This window comes from Gambusia affinis, linkage group LG17, assembly GCF_019740435.1.
Source record: "Gambusia affinis linkage group LG17, SWU_Gaff_1.0, whole genome shotgun sequence".
NCBI lineage: Eukaryota > Metazoa > Chordata > Actinopteri > Cyprinodontiformes > Poeciliidae > Gambusia > Gambusia affinis.
Window position 1 is genome coordinate 4122247 of NC_057884.1, and position 13689 is coordinate 4135935.

Consider the following 13689-nt stretch of genomic DNA (forward strand, 5'->3'; position numbering starts at 1 on the left):
CGTCATAACCACTGCAGAAGAGAGCGAGAGAGCGAACAGAAGGATTGTAACCCAACTAGAGACTGAACCGAAAGCTTTTCAAGACAAAAAGTCAAATCTTCAAACCATGAGTCAAAGCGGTAAGGAAAAAACTAGTTTGGAACAGAAAATCGCCACCCTGGAGCAAATGAACACTGCCCTGAAGAAGGACAAGATCACCCTGGCGCAGAAAAACATCGCCTTAGAAAAGGAAAAAACTGCTCTGGAGCAGAAAACCACTGCCTTGGAGGAGAAAATTGTTGCCCTGGATCAGAGAAACACCAACTTGGAGAAGGAAAGAAGTGTCTTGGAACAAAAAAATACTGAACTGGAACAGGGAAACACCACCCTGGGTCAGAAGAACACCTCCTTGGAGCAGGAAAAAACTGCTCTAGATGAAAGAAACGCTGCCCAGAAGAGGATAAACAACGCTCTGAACCACTTAAGAATAGTCTTAGAAAGGGAAAAATTTATGCTGAAGCGGGAAATAATTGCCCTGAAGCAGCAACATAATATTCTAGGAGAGAGAAACACTTTCTTGGAGGAGAGAAACACGTTTTTGGAAAAAGACAGAATTGACCTGAAGCAGGAAATCTTCACTTTACAGCAGGTAAACAGCATCTTGGAAGAGGAAGGCAGCGTTTTTGAGCAGGAAAAAAATGCTTTTGAGGAGAAAAGCACCTTCTTGGAGGAAATAAACAAGGCCCTGAAGTTGAGATGCAACGGTCTGCAGCAAAAAAACGCCGCGTTGGACAACATAATCATTGCCTTGGAGCAGGAAAAGAATGTCCTGGAGGAGAAGAGCACTTCCTTGGAGCAGATGTCCACTGAGATGCAGCTTGAATTGGAACAGCTGCGCCATTGCCTGAGGAACAGAATGAAACATCTGAACCAGGACTCAACAGAAGAGGAAACCCAAGAAGACATCCAGCCCGTTTCAGACCAGCCACAGGACCAGGTGCCTGTATCTCAAAGTGTGTTCGGAAGCGTCTCCAAGACATTTCTGGAAGGCTCTATTCACACAATAAGTTACTTACTAAAAATATTTTACTTCTAAATATAGAAGTGCCATGAGGGCTCCAAGCTTCATGTTTGATTATCGGTGGCAGAAAAGCTTGACAACAGAACTGCGGTGTCAGGGGAAGCTTGACACTAGGGGGCTGATGGTGGAAGAGCTTAACGCTTGAAAGATGTTGGCAGGAGAGCTTGAGGCCCGCAGGACTGCGGTGCCACTGGAACTTGAGGCCATCGAACTCAGGTCTCCTTCGTCACCAGAAGATTCCTTTGTTGCCAGCTCAGAGTTATATTATGAACTCTAGTTTTGTTTTTATTTTAGTTAGGCGTCGGATGAGGAGCTTGGCGCCAGCAGTGCCTTTCGGCCTGCCTCAGGGGCTTCGTAGCGAGTCCTGTTGGTCTCCAGGCTGACTTCCAGGACTTCGCGACGAGTCCTGGTGGTCTCCAGGCTGACTTCCAGGACTTTGCAACGAGTCCTGGTGGTCTCCAGGCTGACTTCCAGGGCTTCGTAGCGAGTCCTGGTGGTCTCCAGGCTGACTTCCAGGACTTCGTAGCGAGTCCTGTTGGTCTCCAGGCTGACTTCCAGGACTTCGTAGCGAGTCCTGGTGGTCTCCAGGCTGACTTCCAGGACTTCGTAGCGAGTCCTGGTGGTCTCCAGGCTGACTTCCAGGGCTTCGTAGCGAGTCCTGGTGGTCTCCAGGCTGACTTCCAGGACTTCGTAGCGAGTCCTGGTGGTCTCCAGGCTGACTTCCAGGACTTCGTAGCGAGTCCTGTTGGTCTCCAGGCTGACTTCCAGGGCTTTGCAACGAGTCCTGGTGGTCTCCAGGCTGACTTCCAGGACTTCGTAGCGAGTCCTGGTGGTCTCCAGGCTGACTTCCAGGGCTTTGCAACGAGTCCTGGTGGTCTCCAGGCTGACTTCCAGGACTTCGTAGCGAGTCCTGGTGGTCTCCAGGCTGACTTCCAGGGCTTTGCAACGAGTCCTGGTGGTCTCCAGGCTGACTTCCAGGACTTCGTAGCGAGTCCTGGTGGTCTCCAGGCTGACTTCCAGGGCTTTGCAACGAGTCCTGGTGGTCTCCAGGCTGACCTTCAGGACTTCGTAGCGAGTCCTGGTGGTCTCCAGGCTGACCTTCAGGACTTCGTAGCGAGTCCTGGTGGTCTCCAGGCTGACTTCCAGGACTTCGTAGCGAGTCCTGGTGGTCTCCAGGCTGACTTCCAGGACTTCGTAGCGAGTCCTGGTGGTCTCCAGGCTGACTTCCAGTCTTCGTTGAAAGTCCCGTGGGCCTCCTGGTTCCTGCTGTTCCACTGGCGTCCTCCTCAGATTCTTTTGGATTCTTTTGATTCTAATTATGTTTATTTCTTGTTTTTAGTTATTTTTTGTTTGTTCTAATTAGGTTCCTTTAGTCTACTTACTCCTTTGTGTTTGTATTTTGGTTATTTCCCCATGTGATCCTCCAGCAGTTGGAAAATAAGGGAATCTAAAATGATTGATTATATATTGTAATTGTAAAGACATGAAAATTTTACTGCGGGGGTGGGTGGGTGGGGGGCAGTAAAAAAGCCATTGACCGGTCCCTGGTGGACCGGTCAATGGTCCACCAGGGACCGGTTTATTTATTTACAACTACTGATGTAAATAAATAAATAAATTACATTTTTATAAATAAATAAATAATACATTTATTATTTAGAAATAAATAAATAATACATTTATTTATTTAAATAAATAACTTTTTGGTGACCATAAATAAATAAATATATATAAAAAATTTAATTTAGAATTTATTTATAGATAAAAAACAAAAGGCCTTAGCAGAAACACCAACATGCATAAGCATTATGTGACGGTCCCCTCCGTGTCCCCAGGCCGCAGCCAAATGTCCAACTTTTGACCGGTCGGAAATAAAAAGGTTGGAGACCACTGGTCTATCAATCAATCAATCAATCAAACTTTATTTGTATAGCACATTTCAGCAGCAAGGCATTTCAAAGTGCTTTACATCAAATCAAACACAAAAATACAATGCAACACAGAATCAACAATCAAAACACAACATCAAGTCAGATTCCGTCAATAAATTTGCAATTGATTACGTTTCGAATACAACTCTAAACAAGTGGGTTTTTAGTTGAGATTTAAAGGAAGTCAGTGTTTCAGCTGTTTTACAACTTTCTGGAAGTTTGTTCCAGATTTGTGGTGCATAGATGCTAAATGCTGCTTCTCCTCGTTTGGCTCTGGTTCTGGGGATGCAGAGCAGACCAGAACCAGAAGACCTGAGAGGTCTGGAAGGTTGATACAACAGCAGCAGATCTTTAATGTATTGTGGTGCTAAACCATTTAGTAATTTATAAACTAACAACAGTATTTTAAAGTCTATTCTTTGAGCTACAGGGAGCCAGTGGAGGGACTTTAAAACTGGTGTTATGTGCTCTATCTTCCTGGTTTTAGTGAGAACACGAGCAGCAGCATTCTGGATCAGCTGCAGCTGTTTGATTGATTTGTTGGACAGACCTGTGAAGACGCCGTTACAATAATCAATACGACTGAAGATAAACGCATGGATGAGTTTCTCTAGATCTGGCTGAGACATTAGTCCTTTAATCCTGGAAATGTTCTTCAGGTGATAGAAGGCCGTCTTTGTGACTGTCTTTACGTGGCTCTGAATGTTCAGGTCAGAGTCCATCACTACTCCCAGGTTTCTGGCCTGATCGCTGGTTTTTAGTTGTAATAACTGAAGCTGTGCACTGACTCTAGATCGTTCCTCTTTAGGTCCAAAGATAATAACTTCAGTTTTGTTTTGTTCAGCTGGAGGAAGTTTTGGCACATCCACACATTTATCTGTTCTAAGCATCTGTTCAGTGATTGGATGGGTTCTGAGTCTCCTGGTGACATCGTAATGTAGAGCTGTGTGTCATCTGCATAGTTATGGTAGCTGATATTATTTCCTGTTATAACCTGAGCCAGTGGGAGCATATAGATATTGAATAAGAGGGGTCCTAGGATTGAACCTTGGGGTACCCCACATGTGACCTTTGACCTCTTTGATGAGAAGTTTCCAATTGAAACAAAGAAATTCCTGTTCTTTATGTACGATTCAAACCAGTTAAGCACTGGACCGGAGAGTCCGACCCAACTCTCCAGTCGATTCAGTAATATGTCTTGGTCGACACTGAGGTCCAACAGAACCAGCACTGTGGTTCTCACACAGTCCGTATTTATATGGATGTCATTGAACACTTTTACGAGGGCAGTTTCTGTGCTGTGGTGAGACCGGAAACCAGATTGGAAGGAGTCAAAGCAGTTGGTTATCGTTAGGAAGCTATTTAACTGTTTACACACAACTTTTTCAATAACTTTGCTGATGAATGTGAGGTTGGAGATCGGCCTGTAATTCTGCAGTAGTGATTTGTCTAGATTGTTCTTTTTTATCAGTGGTTTGATTACTGCCGTTTTCAAAGCCTGGGGGAAAACGCCTGATGAGAGCGATGTATTTACTATTTGGATCAGATCAATAGCAACAACAGGCAGGACTTTCTTAAAGAAATGTGTGGGTAGGACATCCAGACAGCAAGAACTGGAGCTTAATTGACTTGTAATTTCCTCTAGGGTTTTATAATTAAGTAGTTGAAATTGGGTCATTTTTCCTGTATTTGTTTTGTTTGGGTTCAGTGTTGGTACTGACTTTATAGAGGATGTGCAGATTAATCCTCTGATTTTTTGAATTTTCTCTGAAAAGAAACTGGAAAACTGGTTGCAGGCGGCAATAGACTGAAATTCAGGTGGTAACGTGATAGGAGGGTTTGTGAGTCTGTCAACTGTTGCAAATAAAGCTCGAGCATTATTAATGTTTTTGTTTATGACATCTGCAAAGAAGGCCTGTCTTGCATGTTTGAGTGTTAAATGATAGTAACGTAGTTTTTCTTTATAGATATCATAATGAACGTGAAGTTGAGTTTTACGCCATTTTTGTTCTGCCCTACGGCAGAGTTGTCTTGCAGATCTAACTGTTTGTGCATTTCTCCATGGAGATTTCTTCTTACCAGACACAACCTTTTAATACGCTTGAACTCAACTGATTCAAATAGTTGAATTACATCTAGAGGTCCACTAATGAACCATTATTTTCATTCAGCTGTCAAACCTCCAGAAAAACTCAAACATGCATGATACAGGCTCTTGAGGACCACCTGAATCTCAAGTCTTTTGCTGCATCTGACAGGTTCACTTCCAGAGTCGTCTTCCCAGATCTACAATCTGGACAGGAAATAAAAAACAAAAACAAAAACAAGTTTGAATCAAGTGAAACTATGACAACATTTCCACCATTACAGAGGATGGTAAGGTATGTGACAGAAGAAAAATGTCTACAGATGTCACTGCAGCACATTGTTGCATCATTGGGTCACCACGTCTCCATAACAACCATTGCATGCCAAACAGTTGTCCACAAAGCTAAATCTTAAGGCATGTGGCCTGAAGAAGAGATATGAGGCTGAAGAGAAAATGACGGACGGCACTAGACAATAATCTCACAAAGACTAATTGCTGGGATGTTGTGGTGGCACAGAGGAAGAGCACAACCCATGTATGTAGACCCTAGTCCTCGACACGAATGTCGCAGGTTCGAGTCCCGGTCTAATGACCTTTGCCGCATGTCTTCCCACTTACTTCGTTCTTGTCTAACCACTATTAAATAAAGGCGCTGTCCTCCTGACAAAGGCAGATTTCAGATGCCAAGCTACTGGCTTGGAATAATGGATTGAAAATAAGAAAAAAAACCCACTAAAATATACTAGAAAAAGAAAAGAAAGGGTAGTTGGTAAAGCGTAGAGGTCGTGGTCCTCAATGTGATTGTCCTGGGTTCAACTCCTGGTTTTGGGCCATTTGCTGCATCTCTTTCCCGTCAAATTACTGCTCAACCTCTAGTGCCAGAAAAATCTTTGGAAAAACAAAAAGCAGAGAAGTTTTATTATCTCAGCGCACAGCTCTGTTGTCGGGGCCACACTTCCAGGCTACATAACTCCTTCAGGTCACTCTCCTTGAACTGCAAATCTCTTTGCATAATTTGACTTGTGCAAATTACACTCTGACTCCTAGCTGAGACAGTGAAAAGCGTTAGCTAGCGGCATGGTGTGAATTCAATGAACATCCTTCAAATATTTCACTTCTTTTGCAGGCTGTTGCGATATCACCAAAGCTGAATGCTTGAAATTCCTTCTGTTTAACTCAAGCTTCGGCTGAAGATTCTCCAGCAACAAAAGGCGGAAGAAGAGCCGAGTCATATCTGAGCTGGTCGGGATCTCCGCTCTAGCATGTCTTTGTGTTCCGCTAACCAAGCGGCGGCTTCGTCCTTCTCGTCTTGAAAGGCCGATAACTCGGAACATCTTGAGACATGAATGTTTTCCTTGGCATCGTGGGGAGAGGAAGCACAGATTTCAAAGTGTTGCTGACAAAGAACGCTCAATGCTACTGCTCTTACTCTGCTATGATCTTATTGATTTAAAAAAAAAAACAGTTTCTTTTTCTTCTTCTTTTGTGGCAGCAAGAATAAAAGCAGAGAGTATGAGGAGTGGAAGATAAGTTGTTTTGTGTGTGCCTGAATTTTGATTCTTATGACCTGAACGGTTTAACTTCTGTCACAGGGGGGCAGTAGAGGCACATTTCCAATTAACATCGTCGAATTGATTTTGGCCCTTTTTCTTCTTCTTCTATACAAATCAGCTCTGTCATGAGTGACAGTGCACTTGAAGCGCGTCAAGTTTTTTTTTTTTTTCCCCTTCTTCTGCTGCTGCTGCTGCTGTTTGTAGTTTGGTCACTGACAGACGAAGTGACACCTCGGAGGTGAAAGGTGCAAGGAGAGAAGGAGAGAGGAGACACAGAGGAAGGCTGCGGGGCTTTTTTATGTGGCCGTTTGTCCTGTTTATGTGTCCCTGCCTCTCCTTCTCCTCTCCGCGCGCGCCGCGTTGATGGCAGCATGCCTGTAATTGATGGCACCATATTGCTGTGGTGTAGCAGGTTTAATGGGGCTTGACAGAGCAAGAGAAAGCAGCATGCAACCAGGGATGGAACTTAACCCTTTCACACTCGCGCCACCCTTTCATCTTGCCCCTCCCCTCCTTTCCCCCTCACTGTACATCAGTGCGTGCAAACACAAATGCGAATACAAATATGCCCTGGGTGATTAGCTTGTTTACGATTCCTACTGTTTATCGGCGGTCATGCTAATGGCGGTTTGGTTCATGATCAAGGAAGGCTCAGACAGCCCCTCTCCACGCCCGCCGACCGACTCCCGCTTCCGAAAATAAACACTCGCCAGCTGTTGGCGCTGCTGTTTTCGCTCAGAGGAGCCTAAATGTGTTTGACAAAAGGTAAACGACTGGGAATTTATTCCTTCAAAAGTTAAAAGCCGGGGAATGCGGTTACCGGACGCCGCCTGCAGGGGTCAGTGTATACCTAAACTAGCGCTCTGCACTGGCCTTTCACTTCCTTGGACTTCCAAAGGCATTCCATGTCCAGATTTTTATTTTTATTTTGGGATGTGTTTATTTTGTTATGGGGAGGGAATTTCATAGCCCCGCACTTATTCTTCCATTAAAGCAGCTAGCGTTATCCTTCTCTCGGGGCGCACGCGGGTCTGCTCCTGTACACACTCTTATGCGCCATTAATCAATAGAGAGGATGAAACGATGCCATTGTGCGCGCGAGGCGAAGGCAGAGGCGAACCAGCGCGCTGAAGAATGAGCTAGTCAAAGCTGTTGGCAAATCATTAATGGAAGGTGTTGGTCTAAACCAAGTTCTCACACCCTCTCTGAGCAAGCTGTTCCCAGGTGACAAAAACCTGGGAAGAGACGCTATTTTAAGAGCCAGCATCACACCTCTGGTCCCCTCCTTTCATTAAAAAAAAGGAAAAAAAAAACCCTGTCACTTTTATTCCCCCGTTGAATCCCTTCCTCCTCAAGAGCGTTTGGGTGTGGAGGAACATCATCCCATTCCCCCCCCCCTCCGCGTCTGCTCTCTCCAACCTCTCAACAGCCTGTGAACTCTCAGTCCACGTTTCTCTCTGAATTTCACTTTCCACCCCTCCATCTCTAACCCTTTCACTCTCCATCATCTCCAACACCCTCCGCTCCCCACCCTTCCCCCCAACTCCACTCCTCCGCCGTCGCTCTCCTCTCCTCTCCTGTCCTCTCCTCTCCTCTCTTCTCCGCCAGGCCCCGGCCGCAGATTGGCTATTTCCTGCACGCGCCCAGTAGAGCCCTTATCAGCGGTAAAGTGCTGATTGTTGGTCTGTCTCTCAGGCTGACTGACAGTTGGGGCTGCGCTGCTGAAATGCCTGATTTGGTCAATGTTTGTCTGTGGGGCCTTATCTCCACGCCTTATATTAACTGCCTTGACAGTATGTGCAGGCAGTCTCTCTCCATCTTGTTGCACCACCCTCCCACCACCACCCATCCCTCTGTCCTCCGTCTCTATCTCCCCCTCACTATCCTCGCTCTACAGTCTTTCATCCACCAGCTAAACATTTTTTTTCCCCCTGCTGATCCTCCTCTTCTATCTTTGTCCCTTTTGTAGCTGCATCAGCACTTGAAGACCATAAATGTCACTTTTTGTCTTGTTTTGTTTTTGTTTTTCCCCTTTGTTTTCCTTCCTTCCAAAAGCAGCAGCGATGTCAAAGCGAAAAGGGTCAGTCTACCCAAGTTAGAAAAACAACCCACCTGTTTTTTATTCTTTTCTTTTCTTTTTTTTACACTTATCTGTAGTGGGGCCAAGCCATGCGGATCTTTCTGCTTCGATCTGCTGAGCTCTCTGCAGCAAATAGAGGGGAACTGACTGGCGTTTGTGCAGTAGAAGCTAGAACACTGTGCATCAAAAAGCCATATATATGTTATTTTTACACATTGCAATCATAAAGTTACATTTATTGCAGTAGGATTTTAACCAAAGTAAACCATATTTTTGAAATCGAAGTAAATTATGGCTGTACATTTTTAATACTCACAAAAATGAGGAAAGTGCAGTGTGTGTGTGTGTGTGTGTGTTTATTATTTATCTGCCATGGCCTATAGCGGATAAATACAAACACAAACAAACCACGCAGGGCAGATCTTTACACATATTTCAGAATTGCTCTCATACACACTCCAAAATATCAGGATTTTTGCTGTTCACTAGCATTGGCAGCATGTTGTTCATTGCCTGATTTTGCATGTTGAAGATCTTGACTTTAGAGATTTGGAATGTTGGTTTCTTAAGATTTCTGAAACTAGCTGCAGTTTCTGCTAAGCCGAACAGAATTACTCAGCATTTTCTGATGATTTACAAGTCACTGTTTATGTGACGTTTGCTAATTTTGTATTAATAAACAACATGGCTGTCTCATTGGGTCAGTGACTTGTAGAAGCCTGATTCACTGCATTCACAGTTGGAAGTTTTTATAGATAAATAGATATAACGGCTTTACAGGTGTAAAAACCACTTGCTTGTAGAAATGGAGTTATTTTGTTCCACTGTCACCACATGCTTACTGAGTATGTGAAATAACTGCAAACTAGTGCATCTGTTAAAGGGGCAGAACAAGATAAAATTGACCTCCAAATTTTACATCATGTTACAATGTTACTCCCTCATGAAAAACATAAATAGAGTGGCGCCGTGATTCTCTCATCCCTGTTTGAGAAATCTTTTAAGCTCCCGTGGCAACCATTCAGCTGTGCAGAACAGCTGAGTGGATCTAGCTCCACCTTTGAGACAATGCTCCTCCTCAAAGCTCCAGAGCAGCTCCCCCCACACCCACACTCAGCTCCTTCAGACTAGCCAGCAGCAATTAGCAAACATCTGGTGGTATTGTGCATCTGCTGAGTTCATTATAGGAGCTACTTCTCAGTGACACGCTAATAAAAATGTCATTAATAAAGGAGCCATGTTTTAATAACTTCCTGAAGGCGGAGTTTCAGAAACAGCAGGAGTTTTTAAAGAGACAGAGGCCCAATTTAAATATAAAATACGATTTAAGTTAAAATACAAAGTAAAAATTCTTTTATGTTAATTTGATATGTGCAGGATTTTTATAATAACAGAAGTTACCATGGTTAACTGATTATGACATAAAGTGGCTCTATGTGCCTGGAAAATACAACAGTATAAAAGTATAAAATTCTTGAAAGTGCTTTAAATTCAAACGGCGCAGTTTTTGATCAAAAGCCTACATTTGGAAAATGTTACACTTAAACCAGATATTTTTATCAACCTAATAAAAAGACAAACACACATATTTTTTTTCTCTCACTGTCTGAAGTTAAATCAGACCAAGCTTCTCTTGTTTTAGGTCAAGTAGAATTACCAAAATTATTTCAATCTGCTAAATGCCAGAAACTATAGCGAGAAAATTTATTAGATATTTTTTGTCATGTTTTTATTGTTTTGAATTTCAGCATTTGAGTAGCAAGGCCATTTACCTTGACACAATTTGTTTAGATTATTTCAATGTAGTGAATATTCATTATTCCTGGTCGCTTAATGACTTATTGACCTGTGTAATTGAATAAATGTCTTATTTTTTATACGTGCTATTGAAATTGTAGGATTCTTTAAAAATGTTAAATCTGCGTTTTGCTCTCGGAACCAGTCCGTGTGCGGGAGAGTTTTCAAAACATACAATTTTGAATAACATATTAATCATTTTGACAATATTTCACTCCTGCGTGGCCAAAAGCTGAATGATCCACTGGTTAAAAAAAACTGGAGGGTTGTCATGGATACCATGCTTACTCATCAGAACTAACACTCACACAGTGAAGTTTATTTAATGGTAATGACTGAATATCTTAAGTCATCAGAGCTCAGTCAATCCATCACTCTAGGTTCTTCCTAATCACGGCGTTCTCTTCTTTTCCCAAATAAGTGGAGAGCTAAAACCCGAAACAGTATATCTGTAATCTGGCCGAAGAGATTTACTGTCCTCAGCAGGAGTAAATGGCCCCTGGGCTCCATGCCACACACCGAGGAGGGACTAAATTAAACACTGTGACCTGTACAGACTCGGTTTTCACGGCTTTAGCTCGCAATAACAGAGATATACGTTATCAGGCGCCTCGTTTGTTGTTTTAAACACAAAGTAAGGGTATTTTTTCCCCTCCACTTTAAGGCAGGAAAAAAAAAAAAAAAACTTAAGACAACACATTGTGAAAAGTAAAGTTGTGGCACGAGGCGAAGTAAATACCAACAGTAAATTTGGTTTATCTCTCTCAGAGGTGGTTTTTTATTAAGGGCTGTATGGGTTTCTGCCCAGGGCAGCATGGCCTGGAATGGGGTGGAGGTGGGGATGCCACGTTGCAAGAAAAGTAAAAAAATAAATGGGCATTTGGGGAATTGCACTTTCAGGGGGTTTCTGTTGCTTTTCTTTTCCATCTCCAATCAATGTGAGTGGGTATAAGCCAGGGCCGACCAAAACGTTTTTGGGGCCTTGATCAGAATTTCATTTGAAGTCCCCCATACCACCATGCAAACACCAGATGCTTTATTATTCCTAAGCTCCTCTATACATGCAGTATACCTACCATCATTGCCATAATTCATAATTAGATTACATCGTACTGGTTAATATGGTTGTTGATTTTAACTGTACGGGAGTAGAAAACTAAACAGAAAAAAAAAAGTATTTTGAGATGCAGAGTGGAATTTGAGTGTGCTGTATTATTTTAATTATTTCAAAGTAACATCAGCTGATAAACAAGTTGACAAGTTTGATGTCTTATATTTCCCCAGCAATAGCAGCAGCCAACAGCAGGAAGAGAAAAAAAACTATTATTCGTGTAACTATAAAAATAATATAGAAATTGTTTTTCATTGTATAATAGGACTTAGTTTGTTTTATTCAATGTTATTTTAAGTATCTATATATATTTTATTATGCTATCTTGGTGCACTTGGAGGCCCCCTGCTGGTGTGGGGGCCCTAAGCAGCCGTTTAACTCATAACAAGATATAGTCACTTGTTTTAAGTCAATAATTCTTGAATATTGATAGAAATTACTAGTTCCACTGGCAGATTTCTTCAATTATAACATGGGGAAAATGTCTCGTTATAAAAGGTAAAAATAAATCTGCCAGTGGATCTAGTAATTTTATCAATATTCAAAAATTATTGACTTAAAACAAGGTCCTATATCTTGCTGGAAAGTTACTCATAGGTTAGTTTTGTCTTACTTCAAATGAAATAAGATATTTGCACGTGAAAGTAGACCAGAAAATACTTGTAGGATTTTGTGTTTTTCCAGTGTACTAAAATCTTACTCGGCAGGATTGCGGAGATGACTGTAATCACCAGGGTAAATATATATAAACCCTAATCCACGCTTACAGAAAATCCTGTTTTTCGTTAAGTAGCACTAATCAACAGAGACCGAGGAGGTAAACACGGCTCCTTAAGCTCTATTTATTTATTCACTTTGTTAGCAAGAGCCAATTCTTCCGTCTGCTAATGGCAGCTGTGGGAACGAATGGAGCTCACGCTCGCCGGGACCCCTATTGGGTGGCAGGCTGTCAGGTTACACACAAGCCCGCACGTAAACACAGACGAAACCTATGGGGTCCTGTACAGCTGTGAGCCGCAAATTCACTGTTTTCCGGCAACGCTGCCGTTTTGATTTTAACTGGAAACTTGTTGTTTTATTGGGTCAGTCAATTTCTGACTTTGTTTTAGGTGCAATTGGCAACTTTTATCTGGCATCCCACCACACAAATGTCGCCTCTGTTTTTGTTATTATGAACTTGACTAAAAAAACATTTCCGTGTTTCAGCAGACCTGTACTTGTTTGAGAGTTTATCGTGGGAATTGCCATCAATTGTTTAGCCTTCAGGTAAAAAATTATTCTCAGAGAATAATGAATAAAGTTTGCAAATAAATAGAATGCATTATTTTAAGGTTTAAAAAGCTACTTCCTCTTATTTTAGAATAAAATCTCCTTTAAATTTTAAATAGTCTACAAGACAATGGGTGATTTTCAGTTGTTTAAGTGTTTTGGTTTTTTTAGTTTTTCTGGCACTTGTGGTGTTTATTTTTGATATTCAGACAGAAAATGGCCTAAAAGAATTTTGACTTTGTCATTTAGTGCCTTGAAATTGGGCCTCTGTCTCTTTAAGAAGCTCCTGCTCTTTCTGAAATTGTTTTCAGAAAGTCATCACAACACGGCTCCTCTGTTAACCCTTTAGCAACATTTTTAACTAAAAAAAGTCAATTTTAGACAATATTTCTTCTTTAATTTCATTTCACTTTCCACCAACTTATAGTTAGCATGTCTGCTAATGCTAGGATAATAGTTCATCCTTGCCATTGTTAGTCATCCTTAAATGCTAATTTCAGCATGTTAGCTAGGGTTTTTAGCATGTCAGCACATCGACTAATTCTGTTCTGTCTGTCTTTGTAGAAATCAACATCTAAAAGTCTAATTTTCCTACAGCAAAACAAAAAATCATTACAAGATTTGACATTTGGGCTACGTGTTACGGCCACAAGGAATTGCGAATAACAATTTTCTCCAACTTCTGACATTTTGGAGACTGGTTGGTAAAGCTGTGGATGAGAAAATAAACAAATCAAACAACCTCTCTCATAAGCTGTTGATGAGGATAAAAGTACAAAAAATGTCCTTAGTTAATCCT

At 42.0% G+C, this 13689-nt stretch overlaps 1 protein-coding gene across 3 annotated transcripts; it reads left to right on the plus strand.

The window, feature by feature from the left end:
* Positions 1 to 106: 106 nt before the first annotated feature.
* Positions 107 to 13534, plus strand: LOC122847100 (protein hook-like). Of its 3 annotated transcripts, none has more exons than XR_006373334.1 (2): positions 107 to 1276; positions 13455 to 13534. XR_006373334.1 is itself a non-coding variant. In XM_044144463.1 (2 exons), exons 1-2 carry the CDS (start codon positions 107 to 109, stop codon positions 1090 to 1092), a joined length of 897 nt encoding a protein of 298 aa, XP_044000398.1. In that variant the 3' UTR covers positions 1093 to 1577. The 3 variants fall into 3 exon arrangements, 2 of the variants coding, with proteins under 2 accessions (XP_044000398.1, XP_044000397.1); XM_044144463.1 differs by lacking the exon at positions 13455 to 13534 and having other exon boundaries at positions 107 to 992; positions 1082 to 1577; XM_044144462.1 differs by lacking the exon at positions 13455 to 13534 and having other exon boundaries at positions 107 to 976; positions 1082 to 1577.
* The last annotated feature ends 155 nt before the right edge of the window (positions 13535 to 13689 follow it).